The sequence below is a fragment of the Malus sylvestris genome, chromosome 3 (genome assembly GCF_916048215.2).
Source record: "Malus sylvestris chromosome 3, drMalSylv7.2, whole genome shotgun sequence".
Lineage (NCBI taxonomy): Eukaryota > Viridiplantae > Streptophyta > Magnoliopsida > Rosales > Rosaceae > Malus > Malus sylvestris.
In genome coordinates, this window is record NC_062262.1 from 25,555,485 (window position 1) to 25,573,004 (window position 17,520).

At 35.0% G+C, this 17,520-nt stretch overlaps 2 protein-coding genes and 1 long non-coding RNA gene across 3 annotated transcripts; 2 read left to right on the forward strand and 1 right to left on the reverse strand.

The window, feature by feature from the left end:
• The first annotated feature begins 3,364 nt into the window (after window positions 1-3,364).
• LOC126614480 (indole-3-acetate O-methyltransferase 1-like) lies at window positions 3,365-7,465 on the forward strand. Its single transcript, XM_050282156.1, has 4 exons — window positions 3,365-3,591; window positions 3,700-4,116; window positions 5,897-6,172; window positions 6,917-7,465. Exons 1-4 carry the CDS (start codon window positions 3,481-3,483, stop codon window positions 7,268-7,270), a joined length of 1,158 nt encoding a protein of 385 aa, XP_050138113.1. The 5' UTR covers window positions 3,365-3,480; the 3' UTR covers window positions 7,271-7,465.
• A 739-nt stretch (window positions 7,466-8,204) lies between these two features.
• On the forward strand, window positions 8,205-9,140 carry LOC126614481 (uncharacterized). The gene is made up of 2 exons (XR_007620400.1): window positions 8,205-8,752; window positions 8,839-9,140. It is a non-coding gene; the product is annotated as an uncharacterized LOC126614481 (long non-coding RNA).
• Window positions 9,141-10,162: 1,022 nt separating this feature from the next.
• LOC126614479 (65-kDa microtubule-associated protein 1-like) lies at window positions 10,163-14,559 on the reverse strand. The gene is made up of 10 exons (XM_050282155.1): window positions 14,396-14,559; window positions 13,380-13,473; window positions 13,075-13,278; window positions 12,704-12,952; window positions 12,383-12,598; window positions 12,132-12,287; window positions 11,740-12,051; window positions 11,226-11,313; window positions 10,890-11,038; window positions 10,163-10,651 (listed from the first exon to the last, which is right to left on the reverse strand). The coding sequence occupies exons 2-10, from the start codon at window positions 13,449-13,451 to the stop codon at window positions 10,352-10,354; spliced, it is 1,746 nt and encodes a 581-aa protein (XP_050138112.1). The 5' UTR covers window positions 13,452-13,473; window positions 14,396-14,559; the 3' UTR covers window positions 10,163-10,351.
• Between the last annotated feature and the right edge of the window lie 2,961 nt (window positions 14,560-17,520).

Sequence of the window (17,520 nt, forward strand, 5' to 3'; positions counted from 1 at the left end):
ATTACATATGGTATATTTATGTTTTATGCCTAAACTTTGTATCATATATTTATACTTTAGTTTGTACACACTTTTAATTTGCAACATTTTTTTGTTATAATGTACCCATTCTTCTTTATTAATTTTCTTTTTAGTTTTATAATGTACCCATTCTTCTTTATTAATGTACCACTTTGTTATATGTGAAATGTACTTTTTTTATTGTAAAATGTACCAATTTTTTTAACACTATGGATACATTCTTTTGCCATTTATTATTTCTTATTTTTACATAGTTTTTATCCATTTATTAAATCAAAATGTTTGAATTTTTTTATTGTAACCGTTTCTAATAGTATTATAATGAGGGATTTTAAATTTATAGGATTATAAAATCTCATAAAATATCAAACAATTAATGTCAAAACTATAAAAATATTAATATTAATATTAATATTAATAGTAATATAATGAGGTGTACAAAGTCAAGGGACTTTGATCAAACTTTGAATACTATTAAGGTTTTAATCAAAGAATGTTAAGTATTAGGAACCGCATCCAAAGTATCAATTTTTTTTAATTCCACCTTTCTTCTTAATTCAGTCCAACATCAATCTATCTCTAGCATAGCCATCAACACAAGCAATATTCGATTAAATTAAGGTCTTTAAAAGGTATCGACTGATGACACTCAGTACTACAATCTGGTGGTATTCCTCTCCACTTGTAAGTGAGAGGTCTTAGGTTCGAATCTCATGAATGACAAATTCGATACTAAATTAGGTTGCCCATTGTGTGGCTGAATCAAACTCCATCTCTCCTTAGTGTAAAATATATTGTTGTATTTTTTATTTTAAAAAAAGGTATCAATTGACAACAACTAGGTGTTGCTTCATCTTTGCTCATTTGACAACACACTTTTTGACACTTATTTTTTGTAATGTTCAATTCCTCTTAAAAGTTTATAAGCATAAGATGGGCTGACTAAGTATTACGTTACAAAATTAAAGTTTAGCTTGACAATTATACTGATCAAGACCAAAATGGCATGACGGGAAAAATAATAATTTTAAAACTTTTCTGGGTAGAAATAGAGGTTTTATTGGATTAAGATAGAAGCACTCGGCAATGGTTTATTGAACCGTTACATAAATCTAATAGAAGCACTCGACAATGGTTTACTGAACCGTTACATAACTTTGTCAGTTTTTTCTTTCTTTCCTTGGTAAAGCTAACGTTACCAGCATATTATATTTGGTAACTTTAGGATTTAAATCTTACAAACTTGGAAAGAAATTAATGTTGTACTTATTTAGCATCGAATCCTCTAGGATATGTATAGATCGAGGAAACTGTTAAAAAAAAACTACCACCACCTTGGATTCTGGCTCCCTGCTAGCTTGAGTTGTTTGTATTTCACTACTTTTACTGAAACTAGTTAACTAATTAATCCATTCTTTTTCTTGATCGGTTGCAATTATCTTGGCTCTCAACCCACTAGTCACGCCAGTAGTTTTTTGAGAGTAAGGTTTGCATATATATTAAATGCAATAGTTCTCATTGTCTCTGCATTTTTTTTTTTTTATTATTCTTTTTCGATTGACATTGTCTCTGCATATTGGTTATTTTCTTCTCGAATTCCATATAACCATACAACTATGGCTTCCAGTGGACAACAAGTTGTTTCCGATATGAAGGTTCAGAACGCCAACACACGCAGAGGAGATGCCAACAATTCCCAATCCCAGGTTGGCTTGTGTTCTTTTTTCTTTTTCATCTTGTATATCTAAACTTTTTCTTTAATACTTTTTATTCCTTTATTTTATAAACACTTTATTTTAGACACAATTTCTTTATCAAATAGACACGAAATTACAATTGGAAACTATCAAGTGATTAGGGTAAAGATTAATGAGTGATTACTTGTTTTTGAGATTAAAAATGATTAAATAGACAATTTTAGTCAATAATTACAATTTAACTTTACGAACTAGCTACAATTGTTACATGCATTTAATACAGTCACCATCTTACGATTAGTTATAATTTATGTGAATAAATATATGTATTTATTACAATAATCATCTGACTGTCGATATAGTGATTGTATTAAATACATATAAGTATTGTAGCCAAATCCCTAACTTTTATTTAATTTGATCTATGCAGTTTTTATAGTTTTTAAGCGGCATTTCCAACAATGTATCAGGCTAATTTTGTTAATTTAGCATGAAAATTACTCAAGTACTATTACAATGAGCATTTTCACAAATACTAAATATTTATTGTGTTTGAAAAATGATAATAAGAAAATGAAAACTAATATATCATAAAAGGGCAAATCAATTCAAATTAAAAACAAATGAAGCAATTACCACAACCCTAATTTTGCTTAGACTTACACAATTGTGCCTACTGGTACTGAACCCTCGCAGAAGTAGAAGAAAGAGAAATCATCCTTCTGCTCGATTTGAGGATAAATTATAGGGTCAAAACATTCTGCTCTCTAAGGTGGGAATAGATCCGAACAGAGGATGAGCATTTGTCGATCAAGTTTAGAAGGGGAAGTGACGGAAGTCTGCTTGCAGAGAGCTAAAAAGGAGATAGAATACCAAGTCAAGTCAATTTTACAGTATTTTCAGTTTAACTTTAAGCTAGATTCTCTTTCATTTTGTTTAGATTTAGCTAGCAGCCTAGCAACTATTCATCAAGTGAATTTAGCATTTGAGATAGCTACGTTGTTGAAGTTTGATATAAGAGTTTTTAGGCTAAAGTAGGCCAGTTTGTTGGAAATACTCTAATTCTTTATCAAATTTTTTTCTAGTTTTTATTTTATCAATTTGGTCATCGTGTTTTTTTTTTCTTTCTTTTTAAGCAACTATATATTCATTAAGTCAAAAGAAACAACAAGTAAGCTGGCCAAGAAAAGAATCGGCCACATTAAGGGTTATAGTCTTTAAACAAAACATCAGTAAAATGTCTAGAGGTTCTTCAAACCACGCGCGCCGACAAGCAAACGAAGCTACCCATCATCTTGGTCACCGTGTTTGTTTTTGTTAATAATGCAAGGATAATATTTCATTTTTCTTTAATTAACTACAAAAGAAAACTAAAATTTGATTAAATCCATAAAATTACTCAGTATTTTTAAAAATTGTCTTTTAAGCTAATTAAAATATTACTCAGTATTTAAAATTGTCTTTTAAGCTAATTAAGGAACAATGTCACATCACCCCCAACTTGGTGCACATGGAAAATTCTTTAGGGAACACAATTAAAACTTAAAAGAGCTAGCTCGCCATCATGCCACTCCAAAATGCACTACTATATCATCATACTTTTTTGTCACTCTTCTAAAAACAACTCTCTTTCCCTCTGATTTTCTCCCTCCTCCCTCTATATATACTCCACCATTTACCAACTCCGCCCTTCACCCTCACATCACACTTATAAATCTTAAACACCAATACTAATTCTCACTCATCATATTCTTAATTTCATATGGCTCCCAAGGGAGATAACCTTGTAGTTTCTAGTATAAAGCTCGAGAAGATATTTAGCATGAAAGGAGGCAAAGGAGAGTCCAGCTATGCCAACAATTCCCAAGCTCAGGTAATTAGCTAGTCCATTCAATTAATTAATTTTATTTATGTATTTAACACTTAATATGTTTCAGTATTTGTTATTATCCAAATAATTGTGTTTTAATTAAATTTTCAGGCCATACATGCAAGATCTATGCTTCACCTGCTAAAAGAAACCCTAGACAGCGTGCAACTGAGCTCCCCAGAAGTGCCATTTGTGGTTGTGGACCTTGGATGCTCAAGCGGAAGCAACACCATCTACATAATAGATGTGATCATCAAACACATGACCAAGCGCTATGAGGACTTGGGAGGTGACCCCCCTGAGTTCTCGGCATTTTTCTCTGATCTCCCCAGCAATGACTTCAACACCCTCTTCCAGCTTATCCCTCCTATGGCCAACCACGGCGGTAGCATGGAGGAGACCCTCGCTGCCGACAACCACCGCTCCTACTTTGCTGCTGGCGTCCCAGGTTCATTTTACCGGCGGCTCTTCCCGTCGAGGTCCATTGACCTTTTTCACTCAGCGTTCTCCTTGCATTGGCTCTCTCAGGTAATTAAGTAACTAAGCAGCTAGTAATCTTTTTTAGTTACCTAATTACATGGGATTTTTTAATAGTATAACGTAGTATGTACAAAATTCTAGGTTGGTGATGACAAATATGAAAAACCAATTAATACTCGTATGTTTCCAAGGAAAATATGCTACATCCACACTAGTGCAAAAAAAAAAAAAAGCTAAAAAATAGGCAAAGAAAGAAAAACCATACGATTTTCTTGCCGATTTAGAATAGGTCAAAAAGTTAAATGCCAGGAATTATGGTCTCGATGGTTAATAGGAACTGTTCATAAAAGACAATTATGTGTGGATGTTCGTCCTTTTAAAATGTCATTTTTTTTTAACAAACGATATTATCTACACTAAAGGGGAGAGGGATCTCTAATGCTAAATAATGGTAAAAAGTTAAGATATATGTCGATAGCATCAAGGGAAACCTTTTGTTTATATGGTATTCAACTTAGTTATCTGACTATAGGATTTTAGTACCCTTTTGTTTATATGCTATTCAACTCTATTAGTTATCTGACTAGGATTTTAGTACTACGTATATTTATACAAATTTAGAATAATATACATTGAATTACATTGCTCAATTTTTAACTTATTCGTTTTCATCTCAAATTCTTCGTTTTTATGTTTGATTGTTATCGTATTCTACACGCAGTCGAGTGTGTACGTTCCATATAGTATTACCCTTGAATTAGACAGATGTTGAAATGTTATGTGTACACTCTTTTTAAATTGAACTTTATGTTTAAAACCTTAATTACACTTAGCTAGATTGGCTAATCAATTTTCAAAGCTAGATTAAATTAACCCATGTCTTGGTATTTAATTAGAAACAAAAGCTTCTGAATCATTACATTCAAGTCGTTCAAGAGCAATTTAGTAAGTTATATAACTACATACTTTTCCCGAGTACTCAAGTAGCTAGAGTAATAACTATTCGACCAAAAAACAAAGTAGCTAGCTAGTAATTGAGAATTAAAGGATGGTGATATTCACACATTTACTTTTACTCTCACATCCCTCTTTATATCGAATGAATTAAAGAAAATCAATGAAAAAAATAATAAAAATATGTTAAAGATAAAAATAAATGTAAATAACACTATCCAAGCTAAATTACATTAAATGCAATGACTAAAAAGTCAAATGACTTTGGACCAAAAAATCAAACAAAGGTGGGTGAGCCTGGTCAAATGTCTCGAAGAATTTAAGCAACATGGCTCATGATGCATGCTTTTTTACAAAATGCTTGGGATTTTCAACAACTATTGAATAATCTTGTTGTGTAGTTAAAATTCAAAAGGTACATATATTTAATTAATATATTTACGTTAGTTGAGTGGCTAGACTTATACTCTCTTTGATAGCAATCACTTTTCTAAAAACAAAGTAGAGTAGAAAAAATCATAAGAGAAGCAAGGTCTACAAACTGCAGCTTCTTCTGCTAATGCTTCTGTGGCTGGCATGAGTAAGCCTGAGCTTTAGCAGGCTTCCAAGTCCATATCTAGACATTGAACATATCGAGAAAAGAATTATATATGACTGTTAGATAGTGAATTTATTAAGTAAATACATGTATCATAAGCAAGCCCCTATAAAGATGAACATGTAAAACTCTTGTAGCTCAAATAGTTAACAATAAGTACTATTTATATATTCAAAGTTTTAAGTTTCATTTTTCTTCTCTTTCAATACCGCTTTTAAGAAACAAAACTTTGACACCGCTAGATTAACAATAATAATGTCTTGTGCGGGGACCCAGGTGCCAGAGAGTGTGCTGGACAAAAGATCAGCAGCCTACAACAAGGGAAGGGTGTTTATCCATGGTGCGAATGAGAGCACAGTCACTGCATACAAGAAGCAGTTTCAGACAGACTTGGCAAGCTTTCTCAGGTCGAGAGCCAAGGAGCTCAAGAAAGGAGGCTCCATGTTTCTTGTTTGCTTGGGTAGGACCTCAGTGGACCCTACTGACCAAAGTGGCCCAGGCCTTCTCTTTGGGACTCACTTTCAGGATGCTTGGGATGATCTTGTCCAAGAGGTAATCATATACATAATTATATATGTCACAAGAAAAAAACATTAGATGATAATGTTTGTTTTGTATGCTATGTGCATGCATAATACCATATAGGGTTATCGACCTAAGTAACTTTCTTTTTTTGTCACATTTTATTTAATTGGCAGACCAAAAAGCAAAAGAGAAATTAAACACCAAAAAACAAATAAACAAACGAGAAGGGAGATCTGCATGATTAGATTAGGTGTTATTGGTTTCACAAGACATTTATTATGAATTTTAACTGGTCATGATTAAGTCGGGGTGATTCTAGCCGTTGGATGTTAACCCTAAAACTGATCTGGCCCTTCCATTTGTAGATTAGTTCTGTCGACATAATAATAACTATATATTATTGGCTGCCGGGTGGTCCATATTATTGACCAATGGATGAATAAGATGGGTTGTTTTTTTTAAACCAAAGCCATCATTTCTTGTATCTCAGGACAAAGCGCATTTGGATAAGTCCGGTGATCAGTGTTCATCAAAATAAAGATATTTGAAAAGAAAAAAAACCCTAAATTACTTGTACGTATATGATCCCCTAAAAAGTGGTAAACTTATTAATTATTGCAAAATCTTTCATTGTTGGTATTTTTATATACACTCTATAACTTTCTTATCCGTTTCATTAAGAACCCATCTTAAATTAGCCACGAAATGAATTAATTGGAAAATTAAAACATACAGAACCTATCTGAACGAAGACTATCTCAATTTTTGCAGGGGCTTATCACTAGTGAGAAACGTGACAGTTTCAACATTCCTGTGTACGCATCAAGTTTACAAGACTTCAAGGAGGTAGTAGAGGCTGATGGCTCATTCATCATAAACAAGCTTGAGATTTTCAAAGGAGGAAGCCCCCTTGTTGTGAGCCAACCCGATGATGCCGCTGAAGTCGGTCGAGCCCTTGCCAACAGTTGTAGGAGCGTGGCCGGAGTCCTCATCGATGCACACATCGGTGACCACCTCGGCAATGAATTGTTCTCAAGGGTGGAGAAAAGGGGCACAAGCCAAGCCAAAGAGCTACTGGAGAAGTTACAATTCTTTCACATAGTGGCCTCCCTTTCTCTAGCTTAATTAGGGAGTGTGCCCTTTTTCTTCTTTTCTTTCTTTTGTGTGCTTGTATTGTGTTGTTAATGTTATTATTCACTGTGGTAGTAACCTTTATTTTTTTTTTTGGTAAAAGGTAGTAACCTTTATTAATATGCCTATGAGGCTTTGTGACTTTGTGTTCCTTTGAAATGGATTAAGTAAATGAAACTTTAGTACAAAGTTACAAATCCCTTTTACTTTAATCTCCTTTTAGGCATGTTATTGTGTCTAGTATCATGTGATAGTTGTATGAGTAGGAGTCTCAAATTTTATCTAACACCTTTTGGCCTTTTGGAATGTTATTTTATTTAGTACCTCTACTTTTCACTCTTTCTTAACTACAATTTAATTGTTTTTAAACAAGGTTGCTGGGTTGTTAGTGAGAAATGGTAGTTATTTCAGTTGCTAACTAAACAAAGGTGTTCTTCTTTTAAAAAGTTTTGAATTACCTTCTAGTTTTTTGTTTCGTGTAGGCTGCCTTGTTAATTATTTGGTATCAGTACTTCTTAACCAGATAATTATTCTCACTAAGAGCATCTAGTGATCCTCAATGCTAATTCAAATAGTAATCCAACAACTTTCTGTAACACACATGGTAAATTACTTGAGCAAAATACATTATTTTTCTTGTTCATTTTAGATTACTAATTAAAAATAGTTGATTTATTATAACTTAACTTCATAAATGTACATTATTTTGAATCTACATAATTAGTTGTTAGATAACATGTGATGATAAATGACTCATCCGGAAAACTCTTATAATTAAGAACAGACTGCAATAGTTTGGTTCCAATAGTGATGGCGAGGAGTAGGGTAATGGGTCCATTGTAATTGGTAAGTATGATGGAAACTCTTACATATTTTTCACCCTCCCTTTATGAAAATCTACATTTTTCAAATGACCCAAGAACAAGCAGCAAGCAAGCTGTATATATATATACACACACAAATATATATATATATATATATGTGTGTGTGTGTGTGTGTGTGTGTGTGTGTGTGCATACACTGTATCTAATACATTACTAAATTCCCCTCTTCACAACCATCTTGATGATCAGGTGACCAGAAAATGAACATATCAGCCTCTTCTGGTAGTTTAAAGCTGACCCTTTTCTTTACCTTTCCACTACTTTCACTTCTGCACAAACAAGGATCATGGGCATCACTTTTTCCACTTTCATCAGTCAACAGCTTCAGCAAAGAAAAACTGTCCCTAGAATTGGAGGTAACATCATCTGAATCCTCTGCACCTAAAGATGGATAAACCCAATTCCCACCAGAACCATAGTGTTCCCCTTCACTGTTGTTACAAACCCTACTATAAATATCGTCTTTTTGGCATGGCGATGATGCTAAGAACCACTCTTCCAAAGTGAACTCCTCCTTCTTAACCACTGTCATCTGCTGCTGCTGCTTCTTCTTCGTCTGCTCGTTATTGGACTGCTCCAATTTTTCCCACAGGTTCTTCTTTCGTCCACAGAAGCATTTTGGCTTCAAAAACTCAATAACTGATGATATGAAGCTCACATGTTCTTCCTTTACCGTAGACAATGGCAATCTCTCAGGGCTTCGAAACTGGGCAAAGCAATGGTAATAATTGACACCCATTTCTTTATTTTTCTTTCACATTAGGAGCCACAAAATAGTGCTCATAGATGGAAGACAACATTTACTTTTGATATAGTGTACAGCATACATATGAGATATACGTCGTGCATATTTATTCTGCTTTGGATTCCTTGGCTTCTCCAATAAATTATTTGGAAATTTCTTGGCGAGGTAACATCTTTCTTATCAACATATTATCATCCAATACGAGACCTCTAAGTTTGGGTGAATGATTTCAAAATTTGGACGTATTTCATTGCTTATTCTCGGGCTTGCCTCGCTCCTTTAATGTACTGATGGCAATTAGCTTGAAGTTGGATTTTTATGTTTTGCTAAAATAGTTTTTAGATTGAGGATCTCTTAAATGTTATATCGAATGTTCTCTTTTATATTTGTCTCAATCTTGATATTTCTATGTCCCTTGTTTGAGGTAAATATCTCTTGGACTGGAGGGGTAAAGTTAAAAAGCAAAGCATCTCCGCATAAACACGAAGCCATTCTTAGCAGACGAATTTGTTAGATTACAACCCATAAGACAACACAACGCTAATGCCAATTTATCAAATAGTTCTAATCTCAAAGCTAACTTAGTAATAGTTCCCAAAAAAAAAAAAAAAAAAAAAAAAGCTAACTTATTAATTTACATACAGTTTCATTTAAAATTATAAAACTATTGCCTTGGTTACATCTACCATCTATCCAATCTATAATCCCCTTAGGATGGTGAAAATGAAATATCTGTCTTGTCATTGTTTTTTTATATTTTTAATTTCAGCTTCTTTTTTTTTTTTATCCTTCCTACGAAAATAAGATTCCTAATCATTCACTAATCGTTAACAAGATATGTATATGGTTTAGTTTGGAAAAAGATAAACACACATCATTTTTTATCCTCTACATGCTCTTGTTTAATTATGTCTTATATATCCGTTTGATTTATTCAATCCAATGAACAAATATAAAAAGGGGTGTTTTGAGTGGGAAAAATGTGTGCAAATCTAATTCCCTATAATTTTAAAGTATTCTTACTAGTAGTAGTATATGAACGAGCAGGATACCAAGTTCATTGCAACCGAGACAGGAAATTCAAATTAAACTTTGGATATGGCGTAGCAATCATGCAAAGCAAAACAAAAAAAGAAACAAGAACCATACACGGGACCGAAATTCAAGAGTCTACTGGCAAGAATGCAGAGGCAGGATTTTATTTCCAACACAGAATAGCCCCATCATGCTTGCTACAATATAGATCAAAACTTGAAGAACAGAGAAAGCAACACGTATTTAGAAAGCCTCCGAATGCCAAAACATAACATGCACAGGTACATAGGTCACAGTTCACTCTCCAATTTACCCTCACTGAATCATACATTATATCCCTACTACAGTAACTAGTAAAAACACTAAACTTGGACAGAGGTGTGTGCATCCTACAGGACTCTCCCTTCTTAATTATGGTGAAGCCGAAACTGTGTCAGTGCCAGAAATGTGGGAGGCAGCATCCTCTTTCGCCATTTCAACGTAGTTCATAGGAGCGACGGGCCTAAGATCTCTCTTCCCATCTTTCGTTACAGACCTGCTTCCATTTTGATGAGCATTAACTGATAGACGTCTGCTAGGAGTTCCACTGGCGCCTCCATTTGCACGAGGACCTACTACCTTCTTTGTGCCAACTGGTCGTGCAGGGCTAGGCTTTGAACCAAATGGGGCTTCTTGTTCTGTGTGTTGTAGGTCTTGGTACTTTTTCTGGTCCTGCAAAATCCATCAGACATAATCCCATTTGATACATGAGGACGATGAAGTCAGACTGCTATGTAAATAACCAAAACCATACAGGCTACTGTAATGTCAGATTTAGATTCGGTTCATATCACACGTCACTGGTTTAATACTCAGCCACATATTAGAACTCATATAATCATCAGTGACCCTGTAATCACCTCAAATAATCATCAATGAGCATTTAATTATCTATTCAAGTGAAACATACCCTCATCCTCCGCTTCTCTTCTTCTCTTTCTTGCCTAAGCATGGCATACTCATCCAGCATAGCAAGGAGAGGAACACCATCATAAGTAAATGATATGCCACGATCTTCCTCCCAGCCACGAGTTTTGGCTACCAATGTGTCTACAAGAGCTGCATTGCCAAGAAAATGAAATAGTAAGAAATTTGAAGATTATGGGTAGTCAAGGTGTACTGATTGGCAGCAATGCCTGTTTAATTTCTACTATCAACAACATACTACAGGCCAACAAACTTCCATATAATTATGATTTTTGCATCTGTAAGATACACAGTCGTCATAATGTGTTATCCCTCGTACCTGGAATTTTGTTAACCAGAATACGTGCTTTCTCTGCACGCTTGAGGTTTAGGTGCGCACCTCTACTCGCATTATACCTGTTTTCATCCTGTTCCACCAAGAAATTGTTGGTTACAATGAAACACTTGAAGTGGTTTAAGTAAAAGAATCAGCAAAACTCAAGTGGCCTGCGTAGGTGCAAAGTTATGCGTTACAATCCATCCTTTTACGTAGAATCTCCTAGGCCAGTTATTGGTTTAAAGACTCAATGATTACTCTTAACCACCCTGTCCCTTTATTATGGGGGAAGGTTTAGGTAGTTCAACCCTCAATGATGGGGAGCAGATAGGATCATAGGAAAGGCGAAGGGTATGCGCGTTCCTAAAATGCACAACACTTGAGCCAAAACTTGATGTAAAAACAGAGGGCAATCATTAGACAAATATGAGAATGGAGGTACAAGTTCATGCCTCTCCCCCCTCCCCAATACACATGCACACGTAGGCAGATTTATTTTGAGGGAGAGTTTACTTACACGATTGTAGTCCTCAAGCCAACTCTCTTCTTCACAGGCTGACATCCATTTCTCAACCTTGTCCAATATATCCTTTCTGCTTAGAGCTTCATCATTCGCTTTCGCTATCTGATCATCCATGTCAGCCAGTAATTCAGTAGGTTCAACATTCCCAGAATCAATGAGTTCCATAATCTTTTCTCTGGCAGCTTCTGTATCTATTTCTATATGAGCTCGAGCAAATATCTCCTCTAGCTCTGCTTGCTTCTTGAACGCAATCTCCTTCATCCTACTTGATTTCAGCTGATCAAGCCGCTCAACTTCGACCTCAGTCTTGAAAATACAATTCGGGGAAATGAGTAAACAATGATAAACTGTTTAACAAACCATTGAATATCATACGCTTCATATACCTGCTCAATCAGATCCAGCGCAAGAGACCCAGGTACAGTCACTTCATCTACTGAAGCTGATATGTTACAGGTAACATGTTCAAATAATTTCCTTTCCTCGTCAGGGGTATCCATCAGATTCCACAGATCAATTAGCTGAGTTGCTGACTCTTGAAGCTTCAGAGTGAAGACACAAGTCAATTTTGATTCAAAAGTCCAGCTTTCATCTTTGTACTAGCACAATTAATGGAAAAAAGGGAAAAAATAAATACCTTATGCAGCCTCTGCTTCTTATCTTCTTTTAGTGCTAAGACAGTATTCGCCAGCCTAGATAGAGTATCATTGCTAATACTTTTGGATTGCACACCAGTTGAGTCCTTTAAGCTAGGATGAACCTTCGTAACAGTACTCAAGAAGTCCAGTCCAAGTACAGCACAAAGATCATGCACTGTACTCACAAATTCAAGCACCTTGTGCAATCTTTCACTCTGCCAGATCAAATGAGCAATTAATATTATCATTGTATTCCAGATTAAGTGTAGACTGATGTGATAGTGTATCTTTTCACATTCACGAGGATAAGATATATTTACCTTTTCCTTTTGAAGATCGTGAAGTTGGGATTGAAATTCATCTAATTTCTTCAGGGATAGATCAGACTCATCAACCACAGGACTCTCGCTGAGGTTCGAGTTCCCAGCAATTTCGCCACAAATTTTTTGAATTTGTAACTGAACATCAGTAAACTCCTTTACTCTCTCCTCTTTCTGTTTCCACAGCTGTTCCAGTAGTGGCGCTATAGCCGCAAGCTGTTCCTTGATTGTCCCTGAAGTCTCCTCAGGCTGTAATCAAATTAACAGTTCACAATTACTTACCATACACTTTGATAGTACTATTATTATGAAAATAACGTAGCAATAACTAATAATCAGTACATATGAGGAATATGTATGCAAGTACTCACAACTCCAGTAAAAGTTTTTTCTCCAAGAGCTGATAGAAGACTGGAAAGTTCAAGTCTGGAATCAGACAATGCCTGAAGAAGCTGTGCCCTTGACTTTGCTGCCAGCTCGACCTTCCTCTTGTATACGTCTAGGCACTCTTGGTCTAACTGAAGAAGCATTTTGTCTCGCTCTTCATCACTCTCACCAACTTCATTCCAAATTTCCTGCATTAATCATGGATTAGTTCAGCCAATCTTTAAAGTACATACAAAGAAGCGGTGGGGTAGAAAAGGACAGACAAACAAAGGTAAAAAATATAAGTCACCTGCAATTTCTGCAGCAAAGAACCGCAAGTGGTTTCTCCTACACGAGGGCTTTGAGCATCCGCTACAGCCATTTTTGTGAAATCACTACCTTAACTGCATCATCGAAAAAATTTCGGAAGGCATTTAAAGCTTTTTCAAAAAACAGAAAGAGAGAACTTAACCAGAAAAATAATACATAAATACTACGTCTTCCGCCATATAAGACGATAACTAATCTGTACAGGGACTCAAGCATAAGAAAAGATCACAAGCATTAAAGAACCTCAGAAGACGATGGAAATACTGAGTAGCCATGTTCAAGCCCAACCATTAGTTGGGGTATTAGAAATCAAAACATGGTACCTCTAAACATTATTACAGAGATACCATCTATATTTCTTCTGGGTTCTGGAATCACATCTTTCAACGACCAATATCTTAATCCCAGAACTATATTTTGGTACAAGATGAAGTTACAAACACAAATCACACTGATCACATCATGTTACAGACCAAACAAAAATTTCAATCGAAGTACCAAATCAAAGAACCACAAACAATTGAACCATGTATCATTAGTTTTCTTCCATAAAGATTCCCAAATCTCTATAAATCTCAACTAAGAAGACAACAACCAAAACAGCTAACTTGTTTTCCTCCCATTTTCTCACCACCCAAAAACAAAGCACTAATCTTAGTAGTACATTACATAAAATCCCACTCAATTAACCAACTAAGAAAACAAAATCCAAGATTCCAAGTTCATAACCAACAACCAATCATCAAGAACAAAACCCATCATGCCCCAAACCCAAATACAAACCCCACTAACCTAATCACCCAAAATTCACTACAGTAAACACAAAACCCACCAAGAATTACCCTCATAAAAAATGCATTAACCACCAAAAAACCATTAAGCCCCACATTCAATCAAGAACCCAGAAACTTGAGATCCCTCGAGAACTTGAACAAACCCCCAAAAACCAAGAAAAACACAGAAAAGCTGAGAGAGAGTAGCAGAGAAAAATCCTACCAGATCGTCCTTGAAGGTTAGGTATTTCTGGGTTTGGGGTTTTTCAGATCTGAAAGACTGAGTGCGTGTTCTTCATCAGTGCAACATTTGAGAGAGAGTAATGGAAGCTACCAAAGGACAGAGCAGGAAAGGAAAAAACAGTGTGCAGATGATGAGACAAAGGTGGGGCCCTTATGTACCATAATCTAATTGTTCCGAAAATTCTGATTTCTAATGCCCTGGGTTTTGTGGTTAATTACGAATTTGGTACTGCGGTAGAGTGAGAGCTGGGGTGTTTGCTTGTTTGACTGGTTTTTTGTCTGGGTCTGGGATCGTCAATGACAACTTGGAACAATTTCACAATTTTGGCCCGGCCACGGAAATTAGAAAAACTACAGCACATGCCACTGCCACATCCACATGCGCTTAGAATTTGGCAATCACTAGAGAGAGTGGAATATAAAAAAAATCACTAGAGAGAGTGAATAAACGAACTTTACGTATCATGTATCATGTGTCACATCATACTAACATCGCATAAAAATGATAAAATTTTATTTCTAAGAATGATTCACTTCAGATCGTGACAGCTTTGAACAAGGTTCTCCTGATTTGTCCTCATTGGACATATCGTGGAGGACTCTAAAGCGCTGCCGGTTGGGGTCACTAGAGCTACTACTTCCTAACTTCCCATACGCATCGCCATACATCACCTTGGATGTTTTATCTTCTGATAGTAATCTCTAAAAGAAGAAGAAAATGCATAGAAAATGCCTTAAGATTCTAAACTTGCACTGAAGGGTCACAAAAACCTAATAATACATTAAATGTTTGTTTTGTTTTCTGCCGAAGTCTGAGGTATCGCACACTTTGAAGAGTAGGATTAATTTCTAGTTAGTCAAATTGCTAAAATACATCAAATGTTCAGTTCCAAAGGGTTTTTTTTTATCATTTATATAAAAAGAAAAAGGAAGTGGCATTTCTGTGATTGAGTTGAAGAATAATGGCATTAATTGGGGGCGGTCACTGGCAATGGCTTAGGTGTCATCACGAATCCAAGTGGTCTCAATCTTGATGTGCATTTGTAATCCAATTACCTGCATCCAATGCAAGGATACATGTTGAGAGATGAGATGAACTCAAGATTTTAATTTTAAATTTTTTTTTGGAACTATTATTAACACTTTAAAATTCTCGTTATACATTATTCAAAAGTATATTTTCTTTTTTTGTAATTATAGAATACTAGGTCTCACTTGTGGGACTAATGGTATTCAACACCGTTGCGAAGACCCAATAGATTCTTATAACAGGAATATTTGAACATAATGTGGAAGTAAAATTACAATAATAGGGATATTTGAAGTTGAAACTTTTTCTGACATTTAAAAATAATATAATTAGACTAAGAACTACACACGACGAAATGGTCTAGTGGTCGGGAAAAAATTTCAGGCCTGTAAACCACACGACAGGTTTTGAGTTTGAGTTTGATTTCTGACGCTCGTGAATCACATAATGGTGAGCAGGGAGAGGCTGAAATGCATCTGTGAGTCTTTCCATCCCCGAAAGAATGGACTGTCGTGACGAAGCTATAAGTTAATCTTATTTTCAAGAAAAAATAAACTAAGAACCAGGCGGTATAAATTTTTTATTTTAGTAATTGTTTCCCTCTCGTCAATGTAGCCTCCAAATTGTTTAGAAATAGTCAATTTACACCAAATTCATCAAAAATGTGTAGTCAACCTAAACTTTAAGAAGAATTTAAGACTTTAAAAATATTAGATATGATAGGATTTGAAAACTCCGAATTACGTATGGATTTTAGGGTGCGTTTGTTGCACCGAACTGTCTCGGACTGGACTAGCTGCAGGGACTAAGCTGGACTGGCTTAGACTAGACTAAGCTGGACTAGCTTAGTAAAGCGTTTGGTGCAGTGTCGGACTAAGAAGCAGGATAATGAAAACAGTACTGTCACCAATTTAGTGTTTGCTCAGACTATGACTACATTATTGTTCTATTTTAATTATTTTTTATTAAGGATATTATTAAAATTAATAATATTGGATGAGAGTGAGACTCAATAAAAATACAAAAACCAAATTTTCTTGCCAACGAAAGAAATATACATGATTCAAGAGTAGCATTGTTCCAAACATCAATATAACAAAATGTTCTCCCAACAATCGACAGGGTTCAAGATGCTTTCTTAATTATTCACCTTTGGATTAAAGTTGTAGATTAAAGTTAAAGGTGTTGGTTTATACTTATATTTGAGTAGAACGAAAATTGATGTCAAACAAGTTCAGTTTTTTACTCAATTGTGAAATAATTACTTGGAATTGCTATTGTATGTATAAGCCAATTTCAATCCATACCATGACAATTGCATTCAATCCCAAGACCACAATGATGCGAGGCACAATGACAAATAGATAGTTGCGTATTGATCATTGCTACATTTGGATTCCTAGCACGTAAATTGGCTTGCTCCATCTAGTTTGAAGAAAACTAGTAACAATATGCAAAAGGAAGAGATCATGAACAATTTTGATATAAACGTCTTAGTACTAAACTTTCATACAAATTTTACAGCTTCATCAACTTGCTTGATTGAAATTTTCTGACAATACAAAGTAAAAAATAAAACCTTTAATTGTTCTCCAATTAATTATACTTGTAACTATTTTTTTTCTAATTTATTTCAATTGACATAATAACCTCTCATGTGATGGATTTATGACTCCGTCACTGGGTAATGTGACATTTACACACACTGAGACTTTCTTCCTGAATTTGGTGGCGTCTAGGACAAACGGGTAAAACCTGTAAGAAGAAAGATTGATGGAGAGGTTGAAAATATAGTGTGAATAGAACTTTCAAGTCCTGTAAATATGCATGAAACCCAAAAACGATCAAAGAATTAAACGAGGAAAGTTAAGCATACGAACATGGAGAAATCAATTGAAATTGGGCCATATAATACCGTATATAATAATGCTTGAAAAGCAAGTTAAACATGGAAAACATATTTTCTCTTAAATTTGGTTCAACAGCTGTTGGATGGGTGACTAAATTGATATGTGAATGATGGAAAATCATAGCTAGCTGTAAATGATGTGCTCAGCAAAGCCCATACGCAAGAA